General features: G+C 42.0%; 1 protein-coding gene across 1 annotated transcript in view; it reads left to right on the top strand.

The window, feature by feature from the left end:
- TRIM33 (tripartite motif containing 33) overlaps window positions 1-25,760 on the top strand; it is a 43,142-nt gene extending 17,382 nt beyond the window's left edge. The window contains exons 6-22 of the mRNA XM_039699383.1: window positions 1,330-1,462; window positions 4,918-5,034; window positions 7,204-7,318; window positions 8,209-8,355; window positions 10,512-10,629; window positions 11,961-12,208; window positions 12,457-12,621; window positions 13,408-13,608; window positions 15,929-16,061; window positions 17,085-17,148; window positions 17,449-17,608; window positions 18,313-18,659; window positions 19,507-19,630; window positions 20,560-20,634; window positions 21,516-21,668; window positions 23,334-23,384; window positions 23,467-25,760. Coding sequence (XP_039555317.1) covers window positions 1,330-1,462; window positions 4,918-5,034; window positions 7,204-7,318; window positions 8,209-8,355; window positions 10,512-10,629; window positions 11,961-12,208; window positions 12,457-12,621; window positions 13,408-13,608; window positions 15,929-16,061; window positions 17,085-17,148; window positions 17,449-17,608; window positions 18,313-18,659; window positions 19,507-19,630; window positions 20,560-20,634; window positions 21,516-21,668; window positions 23,334-23,384; window positions 23,467-23,679 — 2,564 coding nt within the window. The 3' untranslated portion in view covers window positions 23,680-25,760. The remainder of the gene's footprint in view (window positions 1-1,329; window positions 1,463-4,917; window positions 5,035-7,203; window positions 7,319-8,208; window positions 8,356-10,511; window positions 10,630-11,960; window positions 12,209-12,456; window positions 12,622-13,407; window positions 13,609-15,928; window positions 16,062-17,084; window positions 17,149-17,448; window positions 17,609-18,312; window positions 18,660-19,506; window positions 19,631-20,559; window positions 20,635-21,515; window positions 21,669-23,333; window positions 23,385-23,466) is intronic.
- The last annotated feature ends 374 nt before the right edge of the window (window positions 25,761-26,134 follow it).

Raw genomic sequence — 26,134 nt, 5'->3', positions numbered from 1 at the left:
GATGTTAGTTTATTTGCTGTGTCAAATAAACCTCATTTTGGAGAGGCTTCTCTTTATGTCTTAATGAATCTTTTTAATAAGAAATATTATCCATTTAAGATTCAATGGATTAAGCCTCATAGATGAGAAACCCTTAAAATCAGTCAAATTATAGGGCCCAAGAAAGAATTACTGGTATTTTTATAAGGAATGCTAAATTGTGACTCTCAATGATATTAAAGCTCAGCTTTTCCTTTGATACCAGCTGGGAAGGGGCTGAAAAGTGACTGTTCCAAAACCAGAAAGTTTATAAAGTTTATAAAATAAACTATTATTAAACAAACTAGTTAGTTAACTGTTTAGTTAAACTAACTAAATATTTTTTATATTTAAATGAAATATTTTTGTATTTAAAAATACACAAATATTTTGTATTTAAAATATAAAATATTTTATAAAGTTTATAAAATAAAGTTTATAAAAAAGGGTTTATAAAATAGACTTTCTATCAGAAATTTTATTTATTGTGATTATGGGGAAGGGCTGGTCATTGTTTTTTGTTCTTCTTAGACTCAAAGATGTGCCCTGGAGACTTTAAATTTCTCTCAGTGAGTGGCAGCTGTAGGTTCATGAGCTCTTTCTTTACAATAATTTGCATGATATAACCAGCTTAGAAACGTTGGAGAGGAAGGGAAATTAATTTAAACCCTACCTGCTGTACCTTCCAAAGGCTGCTTTCCTCTTTGCTAAGCTCAAAATATCTTCGGAACACTGTGCAGCATTTTTTTAGTAAACCCAGAATTATTTTTTGCCATTATTTGTTATTTGGGGGTTTAAGTAACTTTTAACACAGGCAACATTTGCTTTGCAGCTCCCACTTGTTGTGTTTGACTAAATGAGGTGTTTGAAGGGATAAGCTGGAAAACCCATGGGGTAAAAAGGGTTTTAAAAAAACCTTAAAAAGGTTTGAAAGGTTTGAGCTATCCTTCAGTGTGTCAGGGGTGAAATTATGTGAAATTAAATCTTTATAAACACATGTACACCGTGCTGGTGTTCGTGTGCAGCCTTTTGGGTGCTCATGAGGAAAGATGAATTCCTCCTTGTCCTTGAATGAATGAAGTGAAAACAGCTCTTACCACTGGCACTGTAAATCACAGTCCTGGAGGTTGGGAAAGAGCTCTGAGACCATGGTCCAGCCCTGACCTGCTGTGCTCACAGTGACTTCAGCCTGAGAGCACACCTGGAGGTGCCTTTGCAATTCCTGCTTGTTACTGCAAGTTGGTTGTTTTGCTCTTCAGATTGTCTCAATTTTATTTTAAAATGCACAATTTTATTTCTTTTTAAAAACAGAGGCCGTGGGAGCATCTGGTCAGCGTCCTGTTTTCTGCCCTGTCCACAAACAAGAGCAGTTAAAACTTTTCTGTGAAACCTGTGACAGGCTGACATGCAGAGACTGTCAGCTGCTGGAGCACAAAGAACACAGGTACAAATATACAAATATTCCCAAACGTGTCTGAACTCCTGTGCTGTGCTGTCTCAGAGGATGAAGTGGCATTGGTGGGAGCTGCTTGTCTTGGAAATTCTGCTGCATTTACTCCTGGTTGGACTGAACCCATCCCTTGCAGAGAGCTGTGGTATTTTTTGGGTCCAAAGGAAGGAATGATGAATCTGACTCCATGTTCTCAGAAGGCTAATTTATTATTTTATCATCTATAATATATTAAAGAATACTATACTAAACTATTCTAAAGGATACAGACAGAAGGCTAAAAGATAATAATGAAAAATTTGTGACTCTTTCCAGAGTCCTGACACAGCCTGACAGTGATTGGCCAAGAAGTTAAAACAATTCACATGAAAATAATGAAACAATCACCTGTTGGTAAACAATGTGCAAACCACATTCCAGAGCAGCAAAACACATAAGAAGCAAATCAGATCATTATTGTTTTCATTTTTCTCTGAGGCTTTTGAGCTTCTCAGGAGAAAATCCTGGGCAAGAGATTTTTCAAAAAATGTGACAGTGACAGGAGAACCTGTGTGGAATGATGGAAACTTGGTCAGTTGGTTGAGCTCTGTCAAGCCCCCAAAGATGAGATTCACACCAAGCTGGGCTGGGGAGGTTTGGTGTGATTCAGGTGTGAATTTGCCTGGCAGTTCCCAGTGCTATCACTGTGCTCAGGGCTTGAATGGAAATTCCTGCAGCCCTGAACACCTGGTGCTGTAAAAGAAGCAAAAGTGCTAGAGTGAGTCATGGGTGAGGTAATTTTCTGAAAGGGCATATTTGATTGTGCAACAGTCTTTAGGGGAATTTTGTAAAGGAGAGTCTAAATTTTGCCTCTTACATTAGTGTATTCTTCTGGTGCAGAGGGGAAGAGTGGTTTGGGTTTAGCTGGTTGAAAGTTGCCCCATTCCAGGTAAAAAGAAATGCTGGGGTTGCCTCTGCTGGAAAAGGAGTTGGAACCCCTTTAGGACACATTCCAGCAGCTGTGCCATGTAGTTGTTTGAATGTCTGAACAAATATTTTGCACTGTTATAACAGAGAACATGGGGATAATACATATTTATCAACCACTGCACCACTGCTTTTCCTTCACTCTTCTCTCTAAAGGTGTAATATTGAATTTAGTGTTCTGTTTTCCTTTTAATAATTTTTTTTTTAGAAAAACTATTCTGTTTTTCTCAGATTAGTGATTATTCTCAGACTTCTACAGCAGCCTGTGGAAAACTTACTTTTGAAATTCTTATTATTAAAATATTAACACCCTTAAATATTCCTGCTCTGTTTGTTCATAGAGCAGGAATATTTAAGGGTGTTAATTCTCCATTGTTATCCTGGAGACTCCCTTCTCACAAAGGGTGCTCTCCTGGGATATTCACTGACTTGGTCCAGTTGATTTCTTTGCATCTGTTCTGTGCGTGTTACTGATGGATTAACAGATGGATCTTGTCCTACTTACCTGTGCTCTTCCAGAAGAAGAATTTATTGTTATTAATGTGCTTTTTTTCCCCAGAATATTCTTTCCATAAGGTTCTGTGTGCAGGTGTGGATTACAGATGATTAAGGCACTGCTTTGTCTGAAATACAGCTGAGATTTTGTGGAGAATCATGCCAAGTGGAAAAGGAATTGATTTTAATTCCCTGTTTTCTTCTTACCTGAAATCCTGTTAGTTAACCCCAAAAGAGGGTGAATCACCACTTCAGGACCTCCATGGTCCCGTGTTCAGTCTCAGTTTTAGAATTCCAGAATGGTTTGGGGCTGGAAGGGACCCTAAAGATGATCCAGTTCCACCCCTGTCAGGGCAGGGACTGCTGGGGATTCTGTAGAAAGCTGACAATTCTTTGGGCAGCCTGATGCTGTGGGATTCCTCTAATTTGAGTAGTTTCCAGTCCACACACTTGGGAAGCTGGAAGGACAACCCTGAAAAAAGAAAAGGATTTTGGCTGTAGCAGGAGCTACAGCAAAATTTTAGCAGTACAAGCTGAATGTAGGTTTTTCATTTCTTCAAGTGGAAATATAATTTTGAACTTTATGAAAATAATTTCAGAAAATCAGCAGCTCTCAAACACTTCAAATTTTGTTGTCTTTGGGCTTTAGGAATGCTACTTTTTTTGTATTGTAGTATCTAAAATCTCATGCTGCTGTCTGTCTGCAAAAACTTTAGACTGTTCTTAGGAATAGCAAAATTCCAGCACTGAGGATGAAGAATCTCAACTCTTGTAGTTCAGATTTGTCTGTCGTAGTATCTAAAATCTCATGCTGCTGTCTGTCTGCAAAAACTTTAGACTGTTCTTAGAAAAAGCAAAATTCCAACACAGGATGAAGAATCTCAACTCTTGTACTTCAGATTTGTCTGTTACTGGTACAAACTGAATTAACAGCAGTAGAGTTGTTTTTGTTGTGAATGAGGTTCTTTGTCTAAGTCCCTATTATCATGCTTGTGAGTCATTTAAATAAAAAAACTTTGAGTTTGATGACAATCCAGGCAGTCTTTTCCTTTGGATTGTAATGTTCTAGATTGCAACAGAAGACAACACTAATTTCTTCTTCATTTTCTTTGGAAGATGGTGTAAGTTGTTTGTAATGCACCTTATAGAATGCTTCATTAATTGCAGCAATTTTCTGCCAATTTGAATATTGGGAAAACATTGCCAAGGTGTTCTGGGACATTAAGTTTTCCTTGTTGTTAACAAATTACATTTCAGAAGCATGAGGTTTATTTACTGCCAGGACAAGACTTAGCCAAGTGACAGGAATCCTGGATTTTGAGCAGTTGATCAGAAATTCATGGAGCTGCTTTAATTCCCCTTGGACATTTTCAGCAGAAGCATTTTGCTTCTGTGGCATTCTTAATTCCAGTATTTTAGGAAAAGGCACCTAATGCTGGTACTTACCCTCTTTTCAGATGAAGTCATGGAAAGTACCTTTGATAGCAGCTGTTCAGTTGAAGAGCTTGGAAGGGAATAAATATTCTTCATTTGGAAGGAGCAGAGGTGGAAAAAACTTAAAGTTTTTTACTAGGGAAATTTTCTTCAGATGAAACTAATGCAGTCAAACAGGAGCAGTATCAGCTGAAAAACAGGGGAACTTGGGATAGTTTAGGGGTTGTTTTTATAGCCTTTATATCCTTGAAGCTTTTGGTGCATTTTCCTCACCAGACTCTGAGGATCCTGGGAAATGAGGCACTGCATCCCTGTGTGGTTGGAATTGAATAATTCCCACAGAATTTCAATCTCCTGGCCAGTAGCAAAGGACTTGATCAGCACTTCAGCATGTTGCACACTGGTCAGAGTATTCAGAGTCTGATTTTTCTCAGTGTTTTCTTGTTCTCAGTGGGTTTTTTTTCAACATTTCCTGGCTTTGTACCTGAGCTGGGGCCCTGAGTTGCAGCCCCCTGCCCCTTTTTAATCAGTGTCTTCTCTTGCCTGTTGGAAAGGTACCAGTTCCTGGAAGAAGCTTTTCAGAACCAAAAAGGTGCAATTGAGAACCTCTTGGCCAAACTCCTTGAGAAGAAGAATTATGTAAATTTTGCAGCTGCCCAAGTTCAAAATAGGTGAGTTCCCCAAAATCATCAGCTATTGCATTGCCTTTTTAATGAGTCACAGCAGGATGAATGGTGGGACTACAATAACACACTGGAGTTAATTCTACATCTTAATTACTTTCCATAATGTTTTTTTCCCCCTACAAGACTTTGCATCTCTTGGAAGTTCTTACAAGAAGTAAATGTTAAAGTGTTTTGTGACAACTTTGACTAGAACCAAAGGTGTGACACATTCGTTATACTTTGGGGGTGGGGGAGAAAAAAAGGAATAAAAAGGAAAGAAAACCCATCCTATAATTTCTTTTAAGTTACCTCTAGGTGACAGAACAGTTGAAATATTAAAATATTTTTATGTTTCATATTAGGGCCTCTGATAACTGTGTAACAAAAGCTTAGTGTGAATTTGAATAGGAAATTGTGGTTGGTTGTGGGGTTCAGATTGGGGGTTTTTTTGGGTGGCTTCACTTAAGATTTCCAGGGTTATCTGAAATTCAACGTCACGTTAAAAACCAAATCAGAGGCAGAGGGAGCACGTGATCTCTGCTGGCTCTGCTCCCCTGGCCTTGTGCTGCAGCTCAGGGAATTCCACCCTGGTTCTCTGTGGTTTGCTGAGCCTTCTGCAGCTTTTAGGTCATTTGCAAAATGACACATCAGCTGGGGGTGGAAAGTATGAGGGCAGGAGGAGGATGTGCACCAAGATAGAAAGAGAAGTTCTGATGTCGATTTTTAACTCCTTGTGGTGCCATCTATATTTAAAAAAAAAAAAAAAAGCAGTGTAAGGGAGGAACATACAGCATGACAGAGGGAAGCAATAAAAATTGGTATTTTTATGAGCTGGTTTTCTGTGGAAGTCTTTGGAAAGTCCCAAAACACAACAGCATTGTGAAGCATGGAAATGTTACACACTTGAAGAGACAGTCACAAAGACAATAATTAAACTGGGAGCTCAAGGATGTCACAAAACATTCTCTGATAGGAATTCCAGGCCAGGAATGGGTGATGGAATTAACACATTGTAATGGTGGGGATTTTTTGCCCAAGAGTTTCTGGCTTCAGTGAATTCAGTGAATTTCTGCAGCTGGGATTGAGTTGTGTCAAAATCTCAATTTTCTGCTGAGCCAAGTGGCTGGTGCAGGTGAGACAATTCATTCCACTGCTTTGCTGGTGTGTAGGACACAAAATCCATCATTTCAAAATCTTCAGGGAACGGGAAAAATAAAGGTGTTACAATTTTGTTGTCAGTGTTGGCAGATGGCACAAAATCACCATCATCTGTGGTGGTGGAGCATGAAAGTGTTGAAGGAGCAGCTCTGCTGGAATAATTGTTGGGTGCCAAAGCCAAGGGTGGATGCCATGGACTTAATGAAGGGTTGGTTGGGTGTTTTTTGGAGTAGGAGACCAGGCTGTGCTGCCATGAAAACCTCGTGTGTCCCAGGTGCCATAAAGGGCTTTGACTCCAGCAGGGTTCATCAGCAGGGAGTGTTGGTCCTGTGGCTGGATGACATCAGAGCCTTCATCTGGCAGCAAAAAAACTTTTCAAAAAAGGACAATTTAAGCCTTCACATTGGCTCATGGCAAAGAATTCTGCTGCAGTGTGATCTTGGTAGATTAAGGCAGTGTAGGATCAAATAAATCCAGAATTTCCATGAGTTTGAGAAGTGCTGTATTTGAAATTCTGTGGCCAGAGCTCAAAATGGACACTTGAACCTGAAGAAGCTGAAAATGTGCTAAAACTGAGGAAAAATGGCAGTGATGAAGAGGGTATAAAAATGTGGCAGTCAGTACTATTAAAGCACAAGAGAATAATGTAACTAATATCACAACATTAGTGAAATGTTTATCTCTTTATTGTGTATTAATTACAGGTCTGTAATAATTTTTTTCTTTCAAGGGAGGAATTAATGTGAAATTCAGGGTTGATTTCTGGTTAATATAAATGATCTTAAAAGTTTAAAGCATCAGATATAAATTTTTCATAGTGACAATTTGGATATAAATTTATATGTGTACATATAGACTCATGTGGTTGTGGCTGGTTATTTCCCGAAATTTCTCTGTATAAAGTGTGTAAACTACAAGAATTTCCATATTATTTGAAGTAAAACAAGTTGTGAATTTGTATTTGGCAGTGAAATGTAAAGTGACTGACAATCCATTGCTTTTTTTGTTGTTTTTTAGGATAAAAGAAGTAAACGAAACCAACAAACGAGTGGAACAGGAAATCAAAGTGGCTATATTCACCCTCATCAATGAAATCAATAAAAAGGGAAAATCTCTCCTACAGCACCTTGAGGTACACTTGAAATAAAAAGCAGGGTTGGTGTTGAGTTTCCAGTCCCCTGTTGAGGGGAAACATTTGAAAATGGTTTGTTTGGTGTGGCTGCAGCTATTGCAGCACTGAAACTGCCTCTGAGGGATGAGCTGGAGTTAAATCTCTCATTTCCCCTCTCATCAGAGCCAGTGGCTCCTTCAGTTTTGTGTCTGTGCCTTGTATTCAAAACTGGGCTCATTGTAAAGGCTGAAAATCTCCTTTTCATGTTCTGTGTGCCATATTTGTGTTTTATAACATAATGCTAAGATGTGTATAATTTAATTATTCCCTCAAATAGTTTTTTAATGTTCATGTAAGGACAATCAGAGCAGTCTCTTGTATTTGTACATGAAGGTGTAATGCTGGTATTTAAAGTTGTATTGTACAACTTCAGAGACCATGAGTTCAAGCCTCCTTTCCAGATGGCGTGTTCTGAATAATTGCACTGTGACTTCCATTAAAATCCATGAAAATTTTATCTGAATAGAGGAAATCTGTTTTATCTGAATAGAGGAAATCCCTTGTAAGAAGTTGGTTCAGTGCATATGGCCAGCCTGCCATGAAGAATTTAAGATCAGATGAATCACAATAGATTTTTCCTGGTTAAGGAGCAGTAATTTGGCAGGGAAATCGAATGTTCCTGGAAGAATAGAGTAACTTGATCATTAGTAAAAGAAATAATATAAAATTACATTAACTTTGGCTTTTCTTATTTACCTAGCATTTATTAAAGTTTCCTTGGGAACTTTCCCTTTTGATCCAAAACCTGCCAGCATTTTGCATTTTCCTGCTCCATCTGAAATCCCCACTGTAATAAATTACTTTATGATTTACGATTACTTTGTTGTAACAAAGTCTCTGTTTCTTTGCAGAACGTGACAAAGGAGAGGCAGATGAAGCTGATCCAGCAGCAGAATGACATCACTGGTCTGTCACGGCAAGTGAAGCACGTGATGAACTTCACTAATTGGGCCATTGCCAGTGGCAGCAGCACTGCCCTGCTCTACAGCAAGCGCCTGGTGAGGCCACCTGGGCTGGGCAGGGCAGGGAAGGGCTGAGCTGCAGGTGTGGGGTACCACTTGTGGGTTTCTCTGGGTCTGGATTGAAGGCACTGGAGGTGATAGTTCATGTTCAGACTCTGGTGTTTATTATTTCTCATCAGTAAAACAGTCTCACTACTGTGAGTTTGGCAGCTTTTCATTAGAAGGCACAAAATGATCAAAAATCTCTTGTTACAAGGTCTTTTAAGACTAAACTATCCAATTAAGAACTGACACCTGGATTATTTTCCCTTTTAACCCAATAACTGATCCCACAGAGCCCCAGTGCAGACTATTCTGCCCAATTACAAAATGCCACCCAAACCCCAGAAGAAGAAGGCAGAAACAGCATGAAGAAGAAACCCAGGACAGCACCCTGTGCCCTCCATCTTGCTTCCATCCACAACATACTAAAAATCCCAAATCCTCAATTTCTCACAAGTGACACACCTACACCACTCTCTAGAATCTGTTTCACACTTTTGTGGGTTCCAGTCTATCTGAAGTCTAGGAAACTTTCTCCATGAATGAGGGTCAAAGTCAGTGCTGCCCTGGGGGTCAGGGCACCCCAGAGCAGACAGAGAAATATTCCCTGTGCCCTGGGTTTCCACAATCAGGGAATAATTAGCACTGACTCCATGATTGCAGAAGGCTGATCAATCTCTTTATTGTACTATATTATACTGTGCTATACTTCTCAAGAAGCTCATCCCCTTCCAGACAGTCCAATACAGCTTTGACTTAATTGGTCAATCAATCCAAACACCATCCAGTATCCAATTAAGAAATTTGGTAAACCAATCTCCATAACACATTCCACATGTGCACAACATCAGGTGCAGCAAGTGGAGATAAGAACTGTTTCTCACTCTTTTCTCTGAGCCTTCTCACAGCTTCCCACTAAAATCCTGGGAGAGAGCTGTCTCTCTCTGTCCAGAGGATCTGTGATTGACTCACCCACAGGGATCATCCAGTGCAGCCCCTGCCCTGCACAGACACCCCAAAATCCCACCCTGGGCATCCCTGGAGTGTTGTCCAAACACTCCTGCAGCTCTGGCAGCCTTGGGGCAGTGCCCAGCACTCTCTAAGGGAAGAACCTTTCCTGTTATCCAACCTAAACTCCCCTGGCACATCTCCAGCCCTTCCCTCAGCTCCTGCCCCTGCTCACAGAATCGGAGCTGTCCCTCTGCTGCTCCTGAGGAAGAAGCTGCAGCCCCCAGTGAGGCTCCCAAACACAACACCATTGGGGGACACAGAAGTGTTACACACTGAAGAGACAGTCACATAGGCAGTAATTAAACTGAGAGCTCAAGAAATGTCACAAAACATTCTCTTGATAGGAATTCCAAGCCAGGAATTCCTCAGGCTCCTCTTGTCCAGCAGAATAAAGTGCCCTCAGTCAGTACTTGTGTGAGTGACAGACTTGGCTGTGCAATTCTGTCCCAATCCCTGTGTCCAGAGAGGGAAAATGTTCCAATATACCTGGAGTGAGATCAGACACAAAGTGAAGTGTTGGTAACCAAAAGGATAATTCACTTTTATTGACATGAATACACCCAGTTCTGCACATGCAAGCCCAGGGCTGTGCTCACCACTGCTGCTCTAGACCATCACTCTGTCACCAGCTTTCCCAGTCTGGGAACACGTCCTGAGCCACAAACACAGGGAGCAGGAGAATCAAATGTATCCAGAGTGAGATTAAGACACAAGTGAGGTCAAATGTTGGTAATCCAAAGGATACATCCAGTTCAGCCCTGTGGGTCCATCATGGCACTGTGTCTTCAGATCTTACAGCAGAGCCAAGCAATTGTGCAACAATTCACTCTTTACCATAAGGGTTTAGGGAGTGTTGGTGTACAAGGAATGGGGTCAGCTCTGTGAAGGCACCTCGGCGTTTCACTGGAGTAATTTCAATAATGTTGTGGTGTAAGAGTGCTGCTCTGCAATCCTGAGAGTAAAGAAGTTGTACAGTGTGGGATTTTCCTGACAAATTGAGAATTTCCCAGGCTATGAACCAAACTTGCTGCTGCCCCTCCTTGTTGGTGTTCCAGGGCCTAAACTCTCAGGGTAAACACACCCTTGTTTCTCATTCTGTCTTTCTCTGTCAGCAGCAGAGTGTTTTTGTTTTCTCTCAGATAACCTTCCAGCTGAGGCACATCCTGAAGGCGCGCTGCGATCCCGTCCCTGCTGCCAACGGCGCCATCCGCTTCCACTGTGACCCCACCTTCTGGGCTAAGAATGTTGTCAATTTGGGTGAGAAAACCCTGCTTGTTCAGTCTGTGATTCTGGTAAAACTGTTGAATTGGGGGTGTTCCTCCAACAGGAGTGAGTGCAGTGCAATACATCTCTTAATGCAGGAGACAAAAACTCTCTTGACCATAAACTCTCATAACCCACCCAGCCCTGATTATCCTCCTTATCTGCTCTGTTCTTTCTATTGGCAAAGCTTTCTCTAAATAGGTATTAAAAATATTATGCATAATAATCTACAATAATTATCTATCTATTATAAATAGATATTGTTTTCCAGTGGGAATGGTTCTAGGAATGGCCCTAATCACAGAATCACAGGGTGGTTTGGGTTGAAAAGAACCTTAAAAGTCATCTCATTGCACCCCCTGCCATGGCAGGGACACCTTCCACTGTCTCAGGCTGCTTCAAGCCCTGTCCAACCTGGCCTTGGGCACTTCCAGGGCTGGGGAATCCCGTGCTATTTCCAGTATATTAAATATAATCATTTAGAGTTTGCAAAGTACAGGTTTGGAATGAGAGAAGAGGGCAGAGCACAGTGAGACAGAGATACCTGTTAGCTCCTGGGTGTGAACTTCTCTGTTGGATAAAAATTTCGTGGAAAATCTGGTCCAAATACCAGTTTTTGTGTGTACTCACTCCTTGCTCTGAGTCTACCATGCAGGCTGGGGTGTTTGTCTTCAGTCAAGAGTGTTTATTCTCTGGGGCAGACAGGAAGCAGAAAGGAAACTGCCAACCTGAATAAAAAGGGATGTGCAGATTCTACTGAGTACACATTCACAAATTGATTTAAAAACCAACATTTTGCCTTTCCATATAAAAATAGACAGGAGTTACCTGGAGAGGCAGCATGGTCCATGACATTGGAGCCAGACAGGACTTGCTTGTAGCAGTGTTTGGTGTCATGTTTGTAGAACCTGTTTGAAGTCACTGGGTGGTGGGACACTCAAATATCTCTTCCAGGCTTTGCTTCTTTAGACATAGAAACCTTATGCTTAGCATGTTTGTTTCCTGTTTTATTTCTCATCTTGTCCTTTTCTTGTGAACACAGAAGTCATTTCTGTCTGTTGTGGCTTTTAGGCTGTGCAGTTCCAGTTCTTTCACTCTTCCCTCACAGATCATATTTTTAATTTTGCACTTAGTTCTTGTAGTCTGAGTGCTATTTTTGCTTTTATAGTGTATGGTTATTGAAGACAGAAAGAACTTAAATTTTAAGCTTTCAAGCTTAAATTGCTCTGAGAAAACTGCATTAGAAACATCTGAATATTCCACATATGTCAGCCTTTGGAGGATGATGAGATCTAACTGTTGATTGCCTCTTTGGGTTTTTACAGGTAACCTGGTGATTGAAAATAAACCAACCCCTAGTTACACTCCCAATGTAGTGGTTGGGCAAACTCCTCCAGGAACAAACCACGTCAACAAAGCTCCAGGACAAATCAATCTGGCCCAGCTTCGACTGCAGCACATGCAGCAGCAGGTGTATGCCCAAAAACACCAGCAGCTGCAGCAGATGAGGATGGCCCAGCCATCCTCTGCATCCGTGCCCAGGCAGAGCAGCCCCCAAGTCCTGCAGCAGCAGGTGAGTCCTTTATGGGTTCTTATTTCACCTTCTTTCACTTTATTTCACCATAACACTGAGTTTAAAATTGCCCTGTCAGATCTAAACTTGCAAAGCAATTCATAAAGTAAAATCTTTGGAGATTTGAGATACTTTAATGTGACAGCTCTTGGCTTTGCTTGATGTTATGTTACTACTGCTGTGGAAAGAGATGGGCTTCTTTTCTCCATGTTAAAAGCACAAATTTTAAAAAACCCAAACCCTTGCAGCCTCCCAGGTTGATCAGCATGCAGACCATGCAGAGGGGTAACATGAACTGTGGGGCTTTCCAAGCACATCAGATGAGAATGGCTCAGAATGCTGCTCGTATACCAGGAATCCCACGCCACAATGGACCTCAATACTCCATGATGCAACCTCACCTTCAAAGACAAGTATATCCTGTGTACACGCTTCATTGTGCCATTGTGCCAGCCTTTCATTCCAGTAGATGGTACCTCCAGCTGTAAATGTGTTTATCTGTCCCCCTGTAGCTCACAGCTACACACATTTATGTGCTTCTTTTCCGTGTTGCATTACTGTGCTGTGACAGTTTTGCTGAACGTAAGGAAATTCAAACCTCAGGGGTGGAAATGGAATGAAATGAAGTGTTTGTGTTGCAGTTTAGTTCTGGGAAGTAAAACGTTTCTTTTTGCACTTTTGAGTGGCATTCAGCTGAAAGGAACACTCAGAGGTTTATTAGAGAATAGTGAGGAGTAGGGAAGTTCAAAGTGATGTAGTTGAGGGGTTTTGATTAAATCAGCTGCTGAAGTGTTTTTAAATTCACACCTGAAGCATTGATGCAGAGCTCTGCATGCCATTAAGAATAAAAATCCTTGACAATGCATGTTAATGTGACTGAAATACCAAAAGTGACTTGATATTACTTGAGACAGTTAAAAATTAGACATGTAAATACTAAAGCTATCTCTGGAGGAAGTAATTGCTTTAAGAAAACACCACTGTATACAAAATAACTTGGCAGAAGAAATGCTGTCTGTTTAAAATCGAGCCACATCAAGTATTTTTTCCTTTCCAAGTGAAGAGGAGGAGCAGTTGCTCTGCCCTCAGTGCTGGCTGTGGTGTGAGTTTGGCCCTGTTGGGTGGGGGTCTCTGTGGGGCTGCGCTGCGGCGGGAGCTGCGCCGGCCCGTGCCCCAGCACGGTCTCTGTGTCTCCCCAGCACTCCAACCCCGGCCACGCCGGGCCCTTCCCGGTGGTCTCCGTGCACAACACCACCATCAACCCCACCAGCCCCACCACGGCCACCATGGCCAGCGCCAACCGTGGCCCCACCAGCCCCTCCGTGTCGGCCATCGAGCTCATCCCGTCCGTCACCAACCCGGAGAACCTGCCCTCGCTGCCTGACATCCCCCCCATCCAGGTCAGTGCTGCTCCTCCTTCTCTGCTTTTACACTTGGCTACAGGATTTGGTCGTAGAATGGTGTAATTAGCATGTAAATTGTAGAATTCAAACTCATTCCACCTATAAAATATTGTAAAAAGTTGTTCTCCGTCACCAACCTGGAGAACCTGCCCTCACTGCCAGGCATCCCTCCCATCCAGGTCAGTGGTGCTTGTCCTCTGGTTTTATAGTTGGGTACCAGGACTTGGCCAAGGAATGGTGTAATTTGCCTATAAATTGTAGAATTCAAACTCATTTCACCTCTAAAATATTGCAAAAAGTTGTTCTCTGTCACCAACCCAGAGAACCTGCCCTGCATGCCAGACATCCCTCCCATCCAGGTCAGTGCTGCTCCTCCTTCTCTGCTTTTGTGGTTAGGTGCCAGGATTTGGCCATGGAGTGGTGTAATTAGCATTTAAAGTTGTAGAATTAAAATCTTCGGCCTTTCTCTTAGGCATGCAGGTGGTTTATCCATGTAGGGCTGACCCGCTCCACCTGGTAAACTTTAGATTAATCAATATTTATTGTGTCCTGTAGTCCTGCTCCCCTCAGCTGCTCTGCTTTTGTAGTTAGGTACCAGGACTTGGCTGTGGAATGGTGTAATTAGCATTTAAAGTTGTAGAATTTAAACTCATTTCACCTCTAAAATATTGCAAAAGGTTGCCCAAGCCCTGGCAGTAAAATAGGAATTACTCCACGGCACCCACGGAGTTCTGGTCGTGTGGAGAGGATGAATCAAGCTCTTCAAAGAGCTCTAGTTAAGCTGCTGGTTGAGTCCCAGATGTCATGGATCAAATGTCTCCCTTTAGGCTTGTTAAGAATTAGAGCCCAGCCCTGGACAGACCTGGGACTGTTTGGGTTTCCCTTCCTGACCTTGCCCCACGAGGTTGCCACCTGTGAGGAAGGGGAAGCCAATGCCAAGAAATATGTTATGTCTATAGCACAAACCTCAGAAGGACCTGCTCCACCTGGTGACCTTTAGATTAATCAATATTTAATGTGTCCTGTAGTAAAATTAAGACTTCAATTAATACCAAATTCTGTGTTCACTTCCTTTCTTCCACAAGACCGTCTTGTGGGAAGATAGAATAATTAATGGTGATGTGTTTTGAGTGCTCTGAATGGTGATTTATTCAGGGTTAAAGCTGCCTGGAGTTTCTCTTGGATGCTCCTGGAAGGAAGCACAGAGGGGACATGTCCCATTGTCCCACAGAGAGGGGACACAAGCTGAGGTAAATTTTGAAGCTGATTTGGAGAGGTGAAAAGCACAATGTGATGTACACGTGGAGGCAAAGAAAATAAAAGTAATGTGTTTTCTTCAGGAGTGTTTGGGAGGGGAGGAGGATGATGGCTTCATCCTGAGAACAGAACCTTTGCGTTGAAATGCCCCTGTAAAACCCAGGAGGTTTGGTCAGCATACAGGAACCAAAATAAATTTCATCCAAGATGGTCTGCTGGAATGCCAGCTGCAACTATGCAACTCCTAAATGTTCAGGGCTGGTGTGTTCAGTGTTCTCAGGAGGCTGCAGGTCATTTTTAGTGTGAGAATGGTGGGGAAGGAGGAATCCCATCTCAGTGTGAGCAGTCTGCAGTGCTGAGGATTTAGAACAAAGCATCACCATGCAGCTTCCAGGTGCACTGAAAATGCAGAATTCTGCTGAGATATTCTACTCTTCTTTTTATACCTGTTCATGTAATAGCTGTTATGGATTTTAGTTGGGTGTAGTGGATAGGAAGTGTTAGTCCTTCAAGCTGCTGGCACAGTCATTAAAACCCACTTGGAATGCAGTGTGTTTCAAACACATTATTGCATTTAACACGTTTAACACATTTAAGCAGTTACAGCAACAGGGTCCCTGTTTCCTTGGGTTTAACACGTACTGAAATCTGTTTGAAAAGTGAGTGGGAGATTTCCCATCATGTTAAGGAAAGACAAGATGATGGCCTCCCTTAATATCTCAATTATGGAATAACTTCTGCAGCCTCAGAAATCTGGTATTTCATGACTAACACAGCACCATGTGTGTGACTGACACACTGAGCAGCTGGGAGCCAGAAAGTTTGCAGTGACCCTGTGTAAGTGCAGCCCAAGATCATACTGGAAAAAAACCTCAAATTTAGGAGCTTGTGAAAAACATTACTTGTTTGAAAGCCTGGTTTCTGCATGAAACTGATAAAAATATTTGCTGATGTCCTGAATCCTTGAAGGGAGAGGGAACAATTCCAGTAAAGACAGTGATGACAGTTTAAAGGTGTGAATGAGAGCTCTCTGATTCAGGTTTTTGTTTTTGCTCCTCAGCTGGAAGATGCTGGTTCCAGTAGTTTAGATAATCTGCTAAGCAGATACATCACAGGCAGCCACCTCCCCCCACAGCCCACCAGCACCATGAATCCCTCCCCAGGACCTTCAGCTCTGTCTCCAGGGTCATCAGGTAAATCTGATGGGTTTTTCTAGTTATTCCAGGGTATTTCTGGTATTTAAGTTGGAAATAATTGCCTAGCATTTCCTGCCAGAAGGGAAGCTATGTTTTATTTAAAATTTGTTTTGCTCAGAAGTAGATTCTTCTGGAAATTTAAATTTTACCCTCCTTTAGAAATGTCTTTATTGTAACAAACTGCCAGCACATGGATGCAGTATTCCAGATATATATATATATATATTTGTGTATGTGTATATTTATATGTACCCATATAGAGGCACTGTCAGGGTCATTCTGAGTATAACTAATTAATGGTAGAGCTTTTCTTGTGCACGTGAGCAAATGAAGTCACCAGTACCTAATGCTGAGGTAGTTAAACATTGAAAATGTCTATTTTTATAAGTAAGAAGATTATTTCAATCAATAGGAAGAAATCCTTCCCTGTGAGGGTGGGCAGGCCCTGGCACAGGGTGCCCAAGCAGCTGGGGCTGCCCCTGGATCCCTGGCAGTGCCCAAGGCCAGGCTGGATGGGGCTTGGGGCAGTCTGGGACAGTGGAAGGTGTCCCTGCCATGGCAGGGGTGGCACTGGATGGGCTTTGAGGTCTCTTTCAACCCAAACCACTCTGGGATTTGATGTTTCTCTTGGTTTTCTCTACAAGACATACAAGATCCTGTCAATGAGGGGGTGCAGCATTGGGGCTTCCTGTTTCTCCAAACCTGCATGCAAACCATGCAGAGGCTGCTTTCTTGACTTTATTGGTGGCTCTCAGTGCATAAAGTTTAGGATGTAATGGTCTGAAGGCTTTAGCACTGTTTGGATTAGGTGAAATAATTACTGGGACTCTAAGAGCCATGTGTTGTCACTTTTTAATTTATTGTGATGTGCTGGATTTGTTGTGATCACAAGACTGAGAGAACAGCTGGCTTAGGTGACTTGGTAAATTGGGATATTGCTGCAGCATTTCTGGGCATACTCAGCACAAGTCAGTGAACGTAAACCTGTACCAAATCAACTTCTGTGCTGCTTCTTTGCAGGTTTATCCAACTCCCACACTCCTGTGAGGCCCCCCAGCACCTCCAGCACAGGCAGCAGAGGAAGGTGAGTGTCACATTAATTGTCAGGCTGAAAAAATGAGACATGAATAATTCCAAAAAAGAACTGGCAATTGGCAAATTGTGCTTTGTCATAACTGTGACCGAGGAATGGATGAATGCTTACATGAAGATTTATATTTTAATTTTTTCTTCCTGCACTATGATTCTCCTGTGTCTTGTAAACTGGAGCTGTTGTAAATGTGCTGACACCCTTTGCCTTTCTTTTGGGAAACAGTTACCTGAATTTCTTTGCCCTGTTGATTTATCCTGTTATTTATCCTGTGATGTGCTGATGTCTCTGCAGCTGTGGCTCCTCGGGCAGGACTGCTGACAAAACTGGCATTGGCTTCAAGGCTGACCAAGTGAAAGTCAAGCAAGAGCCAGGCACAGAGGAGGAGATCTGCAGTTTCTCAGGAACAGTAAAGCAGGAAAAAACAGAGGATGGCAGAAGGAGTGCTTGCATGGTAAAGTTAGTTTATGCTCAGTGTTTTCCTGGCAGCATGTTTAAGTATTTAAAAAGGGAAAAAAAAAAAGGCATTTTTACTCTGAAGTAAAAATACCTTCTAAGAGGTATTTTCTCCCTGGTAATGCTTTGCCAGGCACAGATTGGCCTGTAATGTAAATTTTATCTTTAATGATAGAAATGAAGTGTAATAGAGTGTATTTGGTGCTTTTAATCACTAATTATTAAAAGCTGTGAGTCACCTATTGAGAGTAGACATTCCCACGTAGGTAATTGTATTCAGAAAACCTCTAGTCAGTCAAAAGTTCCTACACCAAAGTATAAATCAAATAATTAGCAAATTAATATTTTTCATTGTTTCCCAGCTGTGCTTGATTGAACAGGATTGTGTACAGACAGCAGGGTGGTGGAGTTGAGGATTTTTCCTAATGACAATCAAGTTGTCATTAACAGCTTTTAATGACTCAGTGTGTTTGGTTTGTTATATCATTTCTCTTGTTATATATCAGAAGAAATGAGAGTGTTCTACAAAGAAAGGACCTGTGAAAAAGCAGTTTTCAATACTGTTTGCAGCTCAGGTCTTCCTCATGGTTTCTCGTGGTTTTTGGGATGTGAGCATGGTAACCTTTGAATGATGGGAGGATTTTGAAGAAAGATCCTGCTGCAAAACCAACTCTGATTTTCCATGCGCCGCTTCCATTGCAGCTCAGCAGCCCCGAGAGCAGCTTGACACCCCCACTATCCACCAACCTCCACCTGGAGAGCGAACTGGAAGCTTTGGGAAGCCTGGAAAACCACGTGAAGACAGAGCCAGCAGACCTGAGCGAGAGCTGCAAGCAGCCTGGGCACAGCCTGGTGAACGGCAAGTCGCCGGTGCGCAGCCTCATGCACCGCTCGGCGCGGGGGGCAGGAGAGGGCAGCAACAAGGACGACGACCCCAACGAGGACTGGTGCGCCGTGTGCCAGAACGGGGGGGACCTGCTGTGCTGTGAGAAGTGCCCCAAGGTGTTCCACCTCACCTGCCACGTCCCCACGCTGCTCAGCTTCCCCAGGTACCCGCAGCAGCGTCGCCGGGTGGGCTGGGGGGGTGCACGGAGCCCAAAGTGGTGTTTCCTCCAAAATCAGCTTGGTCTGGCTGTGAATCAGCTGGTTTCTTGTACTACAAAATGTCATCTTCTTATACTATAAAAGTATTATATTCTAATACTACAAAAATAATATTCTTATACTATGAAAATATAATATTTTAATACTACGAAAATGTCATATTCTTATACTATAAAAATGTCATATTCTAATACTACAAAAATATAATATTCTTATACTACAAAAATAGAATATTCTAATACTGCAAAGTATAATATTCAAATACTACCGAAATATAACATTCTAATACTAAAAAATGTCATATTCTAATACTACAAAAATATCATAATCTTATGCTACAAAATATAATATTCTAATACTACAAAAATATAATATTCTTATACTGCAAAAATATCATATTCTTATACTACAAAAGTATCATCAGGCCTTGGCTGAGTTGTTGGTGTGCAGCTGATCAGTGTTTATCTGGTAACAGAATCCTGTTCTGTTTATCTGTTTGTGTCAAGTCTCACAATGCAATTCTGTTGTGTAAAGTTCATTTTAAGGCAAGGTGAGAAGGGTGTACTATAAAGTTAATACTTTATAAAGTATTAAAGCTTCATATGAGGGCAGGAAAAATGGCCTTGACAGGCAGAATTCTTGTGAGCATTAAGGATCAATCCTTAGCTTTGGGTATCCAAGTCTTTACTGCAGTAGAATGTGAATCTTTAAGAGTGAGTAAAAACTGTTTGTAGTCATCACTGATGAGAATTTATCCCTGCATGTCTGGAATAATTGTGGTTTTCTCTTTAGTGGAGAGTGGATATGTACATTCTGCAGAGACCTGAGCAAACCTGAAGTGGAATATGATTGTGACAATTCCCAGCACAGCAAGAAGGGCAAGACAGCACAAGGCCTGAGTCCCGTGGACCAAAGGGTGGGTGTCAGACCTGCAGGAATGTGCTCCCCAGGAAAATGCTTTCCCACTCAGCTCCCCCCACTGACTGGAGAGGGGTTTGCTTTGGCTGAAGCAAATTAAATGTAGCTATGGCTTTGCAAAACAACCCAAATGAGATTTTTCCTGCTGTGGCCACATCTCTGACTGTGGGAGTGCCTCAGTGCCTTGGGACTGTAATCACTGAGGAGCTAAAATTCAGCATGAACACAAATTCTGTATTTAAATGCATCATTTAACATGCACTTGATTAAAAGTCCTTTGCATTTAGCATTCATAAAACATCTCTGTGAGCTTGGTGTGTTGAAGTGCATTCTGTGAGAGGTGCTGGGAGTGTTCAGGTGCATTCGTGGGGAATTTTAATGACCTTGACAGTCAGAATTATTTTTAGCTTTATCAGTCAGCCTCTGTGTAGTGTTAGGAGTATTATCAAATCAAAATCCTCTAAAGGAATTACAAGCAAGCTAGGAAAAATATTTCAACAGGAATTTTGTAGAAACACTCTGGCTCTGCTTTCAGATTCTTCAATTTTGTCTTGTGGGAAAAAGTCTGCAGCTCAGTCCTTTCCTGTTACATGTGGTTGTGTTGGACAAAAGCAGTAAACGTGGTGGTTGTTATTATTTTATTTTTTAATTTGCATTATGTTAGCATGTCTCATCATGCTTGACTTCAGCTCTAGGCTTTTGGTTAGGAGGGAGAAAAAAAGAGGAAATTTGTGAACAGTAAATGGGGTTCTGCCTCTCAACTCTGCCCTCCTAAGAACTTATAAAATTAAGTTTGGGGGGGGTTGCATTTCAATTTTCTAGTACTGTGCTGTTAAATTAGAAGCCTGTTTAAAGTATGGATGTATGAATTTCTGGGCTAGGGATAAATTAAGAATATTAACCTGACCCTGTTTGTTTCTTTCTAAGAAATGTGAACGCCTCCTGCTTTACCTGTACTGCCACGAGCTGAGCATTGAGTTCCAAGAGCCAGTCCCAGCCTCGGTGAGTCTCCTGAAAAAGAGAAAAAGAGTCTCCTGAAAAAGAGAAAAAGTCTCCTGAAAAACACCTGGGGATTTCTGGAGCTGAATTTGGGAAGGAGCTGGCTGCTTTCACCAGGATCAGTCTAAAAGTTCTGGCAGTCATCCAGCATTTCATGGGTCTGAGAGGGAGAGCAGCTGATTCTGGAGCTGCTCCAGGCAGATGCTTCACTCCCAGTCTCAAAACCAGATATTTAAAAATACTTCCAATTAGCAGTTATTGAATTGGAACAAGATGTCTCAGGCTACTCGTGAAACTCAAAATGCTTTAGGAGGGCTTTTTGTTGCTGTTTTGGACAAACTTGTGAATGAGAGGAGGGAATAAAGTGCTTTTACTCTTGTGTTTTCAGCTGTAAAAGAAGTAACTGTAATGAAAAGCTTTGTTGTGCTGTGGGAGACACTGAAGGTTAGAAAGAATCCCAGAGTGGTTTGGGTTGGAAGGGATCTTAAAGCCCATCCAGTGCCACCCCTACCAGGGGCAGGGACACCTTCCACTGTCCCAGGCTGCTCCAAGCCCTGCCCAGCCTGGCCTGGGGCACTGCCAGGGATCCAGGGGCAGCCCCAGCTGCTCTGGGCACCTGTGCCAGGGCCTGCCCACCCTGACAGGGAAGGATTTCTCCCCAATATCCAATCTAAATCTACCCCACTTCAATTTAAAACCAATGCCCCTTGTCCTGTCACTCCATACTCTTATAAACAACTTAAAAAAGTTCAGTGTGGGGAAAGGAAATTGTTCTGCTTTGTTGAATGTGCCTGAAATGAGATAAGGGAATTAACCTTCAGTGTGGAAATTCAGCTGTCAGCTCTGTAGCCATTCAGTGCTAAATCACTGTTGGTTTTTTACAGATACCAAACTACTATAAAATCATAAAGAAGCCAATGGATTTATCCACGGTGAAGAAGAAACTGCAGAAGAAACATTCCCAACACTACCAGACCCCCGAGGACTTCGTGGCCGACGTCCGGTTGATCTTCAAGAACTGTGAAAGGTTTAATGAAGTATGTTAACTTCCAATCTGAGCTCCATTTGTCCTTTAAATGAAGATTTATTTCAACCTGATTGTGCAGTTTCTCCCCTGAACAGCTCTGCTTCCAGCTGTAACTTCTGCTTTTGGAGCAGATGCTGAATCAGACTCTTAAAAACCAAACAAAACTCAAGGCAATTGCAGGATAACTTCTCATTTTTAGTTAAATTAGGACATATTAAAATGCATTCAGTGGTATCTGTGACTGAGGAGAAGGGTGACCTGGTTACTGTGCATCACATTGATTGCAGAAGTGCCTAGGAAGTGCCCTAAAGACAACCAAAGAGTCCTTTAAAGTGTCCCAAGCTGCCCAGGTAATTGGTTTGCACTCTTGGAACATGGTAGAATCTGTTGAGAAACTTCCTCTACTGAGGAGAAATCTGCCTTTCTGAAGTTATTCTGGTTTTAGTACCCCACACAAATGAATCCAACAAAGCTTTGTGGCCATTATGGCTTTTATTAACCTTCCTGCTTGAGCCCCTTGGTAGTTGGGCTCTCATGGAAATCAGTTTTCAGTGGATAACTTGGGTATGGGGTCATACTTGTAACTAATTTTGCAATGATCCCATCTGATAATGAAATATCCCTTACACCTGAAAAGTGACTTGGGGAGATAAATGACCTGGATGTTACTGCGGGTTGAGCAATGTAAAAAATAATCTGAATATCCTGAAAAAAAACGGTGATATTGTGCTGAAACTGAGTGGGAGCTAAGGGAGTTTCTAATCTTTGAGATGCCTTAAAGTAAGAATGACAAAAGGCATCACAGGGAATGGCTTTCTTCTGACCTTAAAATGCAGAAAGCAGCCAATATTTCTTATTTCTCTGCAAAATGTAACCTGGATTTGCAGTGTTTGGGCTGCATTTCTGGCCCTGTGCAGAAGGAAACTGAAGGAACTGCATAAAGCTGCAATTAAAACCTCCCTAGGAAAAAATCTGGGTCAATGATGTGATGCTGGAACTGCTCACAAGCATTTGGGATTTTGACAGCCCTGACTCCTTTATGTCCCCGCATTAGGGGAGGTTCATGAGGTAATTTAATTATGTGAACTTCTCAATCAGGGGAATTAATGAAGCATCCACTCTAGAGGAAAACATGCTGCAGCTCTTAGAGACCAGAGTACAACAAGGGAGGAAGGACTGAGGGATGTGGTGATTTTTTTCATACTTTTTTCAAAAAGAAAAAAAATAAAAAAGTGTTTCATCTTGCCTGGCTCATGGCAAAAGTTGAGTCACTCTGACCTCTCACAGCAGCATCATGTCGAGTGCCTCTAAGCCAAATGCTTTTCCAAAGCAGAAATCCCAGTGGGGTAATCCCCAGGAAATCTCCTGGAGCTCCTCCCTCCAAAGGAGAATTTCCCACAAGCATGTCCAGGCAACTCCAGTTTATTGTGAGGAAAGCAGTCGTGAGTAGGAAATGGCTGGGAGCCGCTTGTACAAAAGTTGTGTGTTCTGTTGAAGGTTTATTTACCACCTAAGACTGTTTTAAACCTGCTGCCTAAGTTTGGGAACTAAAGCTAACAAACCATAACAAACTGTGTTGTTGTTATGGCTGACTTTAGTCATCCAATCCTGTGCGATCTCGTAACTTTAGAAAGGATTATAATTTCATTTTTTTTGACTCTGGTATCCTTTTTAGATGATGAAAGTTGTTCAAGTTTATGCAGAAACACAAGAGATTAATTTGAAGGTAAGCGTTTCAGACCATGCACACTTGGTGAAGGGATGTGCATTTCCAACAGGTGAATATTCCTGTCTTCTTTCATCCACAGGCTGATTCAGAAGTAGCACAGGCAGGGAAGGCAGTTGCATTGTACTTTGAAGATAAACTTACAGAGATCTACTCAGACAGGACCTTCCAGCCTTTGCCTGAATTTGAGCAGGAAGAGGATGATGGTGAAATAACTGAGGACTCCGATGAAGATTTTATACAACCACGTAGAAAACGCCTAAAATCAGATGAGAGACCAGTGCATATAAAGTAATCTAATGATATGGACCTAAAATTTATTGTAAAAACTGTTATTTAAGTGTTCCTGGAATATTATCATGCCTACAGTGGCCATCTTGCAGAAGCTGATAGCTTTTTAAACAGTATTAGATAACAAAACACTTGTACAGAAAAACATTCGCATCAAAAGGGGAAAAAACCTGTATTGTAAATTTTTGGTGGTTTGTATTTTTTTTTTCCTTGATTACTTGCTATATTCTTTCTTTTCCTGATGGAGGGGACACACTCCTGCTGGTCTCACAGACAGAGGTGGAGGCATGTTGAAGAGAAGCAGATTTGATAGGAGATGTTCCATGTACAGATCAGACTGTAGTGACACCACCTGCAGGACTGGACCCACCCAGTGACTGTGTCCTGCTTTACACTGCAGTGTAAACTGTGAGCAGAGCTCCTGAAACCCCCTCTGTGTCCACTCAAGTGTGTGTTGGTCGTTGCTTTGATCATCTCATTGAAGCAGGACTGTGAATAACTTGATCTTCTGTGTCCATCCAACCGTTGACATGTTGCTTTCTTTACTCCATTTCATGTATAGCAAAAGGAAGAAGAAAGAAAAATCATTAAACTGTTCTGAATGGGCGAGTGCAGGAATGGGAGGCAGATGAAAGGCTAAGCTGGTGGCTCCAATCCCTTTCAGTAGGACAAGGTGTATTTATTAAACTCCTGTGCCCAGAACATTTTAATGGCATCCATGGCAGAAGTCTCAGCGTTGTCATCTGTCCCTGACCCCCTGACGAGGCAGAATGTTCTCTCCAGTATTCATTCTCTACTTTTCTGTACTTAAAATGTAGACTGAAGAGGTAATAACTGGTTGGGGTGTTTTTCCAGTCTTCCTAAATATCAGTTTCTAATAAGACCACTCGGCAAACAATAACCTATTAACTACCAAATGTGTAAAATTTCCTGTATTCACTTTGTCTTATTTGTAAATAGTGAATTGAGATTTCTTGCAGGTCAGCAACATTTGCTGAACTGTTTTTAAGCTAATATGTATTCTTATTGATTGTTCCTATCAAGAAAAGATTTGTAATATATGCTATTTCTAACATTGCATTCATTTTGAGGTTCCGTCTTATTTTTCTTAGAGTACTTCTCAGAACTTTCTTCAGAAGCAGCTTGTGAGGGAAATGTGCAGGAAGATTGGAATCAGTCTGAGTTTGGGTTGCCTGTCCATCCACTGAACAAAACACTTGCACAGGGTTTGGCCTTGAGTGGTTTTTGGTCAAAGAGTGAGAACAGAACAATTTCCCAGTTCCCTCAGTAACCCTTGGGGCACCTCTGCAGTGCCTTCCCTTGCACTGCCTCCATCCCAGCATTCCTGGTAGGAAATCATGGAATCACAAGGACTTACAGCTCCGGGAGTTGTTTTCTTTACTGACTCGAGTCGGTACTAGAAATAAATGCAATTTCTGGCCTTCATGTTGATCTTGTTAAAGGAAGTTGAAGAATTCATGTAAGCAATGAGCTCGAGATGGCAGCCCCTGAGTTTGCCATTGTTTGTGTGGATCCAGCAATTCTGTGGGAGATCCCTGGGGGTTTGGTGTGCTCAGCACAACGATTCCTGTGACATTGGACATGCTTTACCATCATGGTAAAGAGAAATATTTTAGCACAATATCAAATAGAGAAATGCTCTCAGCAGTTTTTATGCAAATCACTGGTTTCTTTTATAAGAACCAGGTCTGTGTACCTTGGGATTCTCCCTCTTGCAATAAATGAGGGGACTGAAAATGTTTTTAACTTCCAGCTCACTTCTTCACTCAAATGTTACACTTCAAACTCAAACTGGTTGTTTTTTTTAAATTTCTTAGACATTAACAGTGCTGTTTTAAGTTTATTTTTTACCAGTTTGTATGTGAAAGGAAAAGGAATTCCACTTCAACATATTAAATTGACAAAGAGTGACAACTTTGCCTGTGGAAAAGCTGATGTGTGAATAGGACACTGGTAGTGACAAGGGATCATTTCATGGCTCTGTGTATTGCCTATTTATGCATTTCTAGTTTCTCAGCTTCATTTTGCAAAAGGAATATTATTAAAATTATCATGAAAATAAGATTCTGTGAACTCTCTTCACTCGGGGCTCCTGTTTCTGTGGCACTTCTGGTACCTTCAGGCCTCACCTTTTGAGCTCTTCCCTGGGCAGCAGCTGGGGATGGGATCCTGCAGAGACCCTGGGGATGAGCCAGAGCATGGGATGGGCATGGGGGATCCCAGGTGGAGCCCAGGGGATCCCAGGTGGGGCTCAGGAGATCCCAGGGGGTCCCAGATGGAGCTCAGGGGCTCCAGCAGAGTTCAGGGGATCTCAGATGGAGCACAGTGGGAAGGACTGACCCCAAACCCTCCAGGGAGGCTCGTGCCCCACAGCTGCTGCAGGACCAGGACCCTCTGCTCCCCAGCCAGACCCCAGAGCAGTTCCCAGTGTTTTGGGA

Source organism: Passer montanus, unplaced genomic scaffold (genome assembly GCF_014805655.1).
Source record: "Passer montanus isolate IOZ18808 unplaced genomic scaffold, ASM1480565v1 scaffold132, whole genome shotgun sequence".
Classification (NCBI taxonomy): Eukaryota; Metazoa; Chordata; class Aves; order Passeriformes; family Passeridae; genus Passer; species Passer montanus.
The sequence above is the reverse complement of the archived record's forward strand: the minus strand, read 5'-3'. Positions and strand labels throughout refer to the sequence as shown.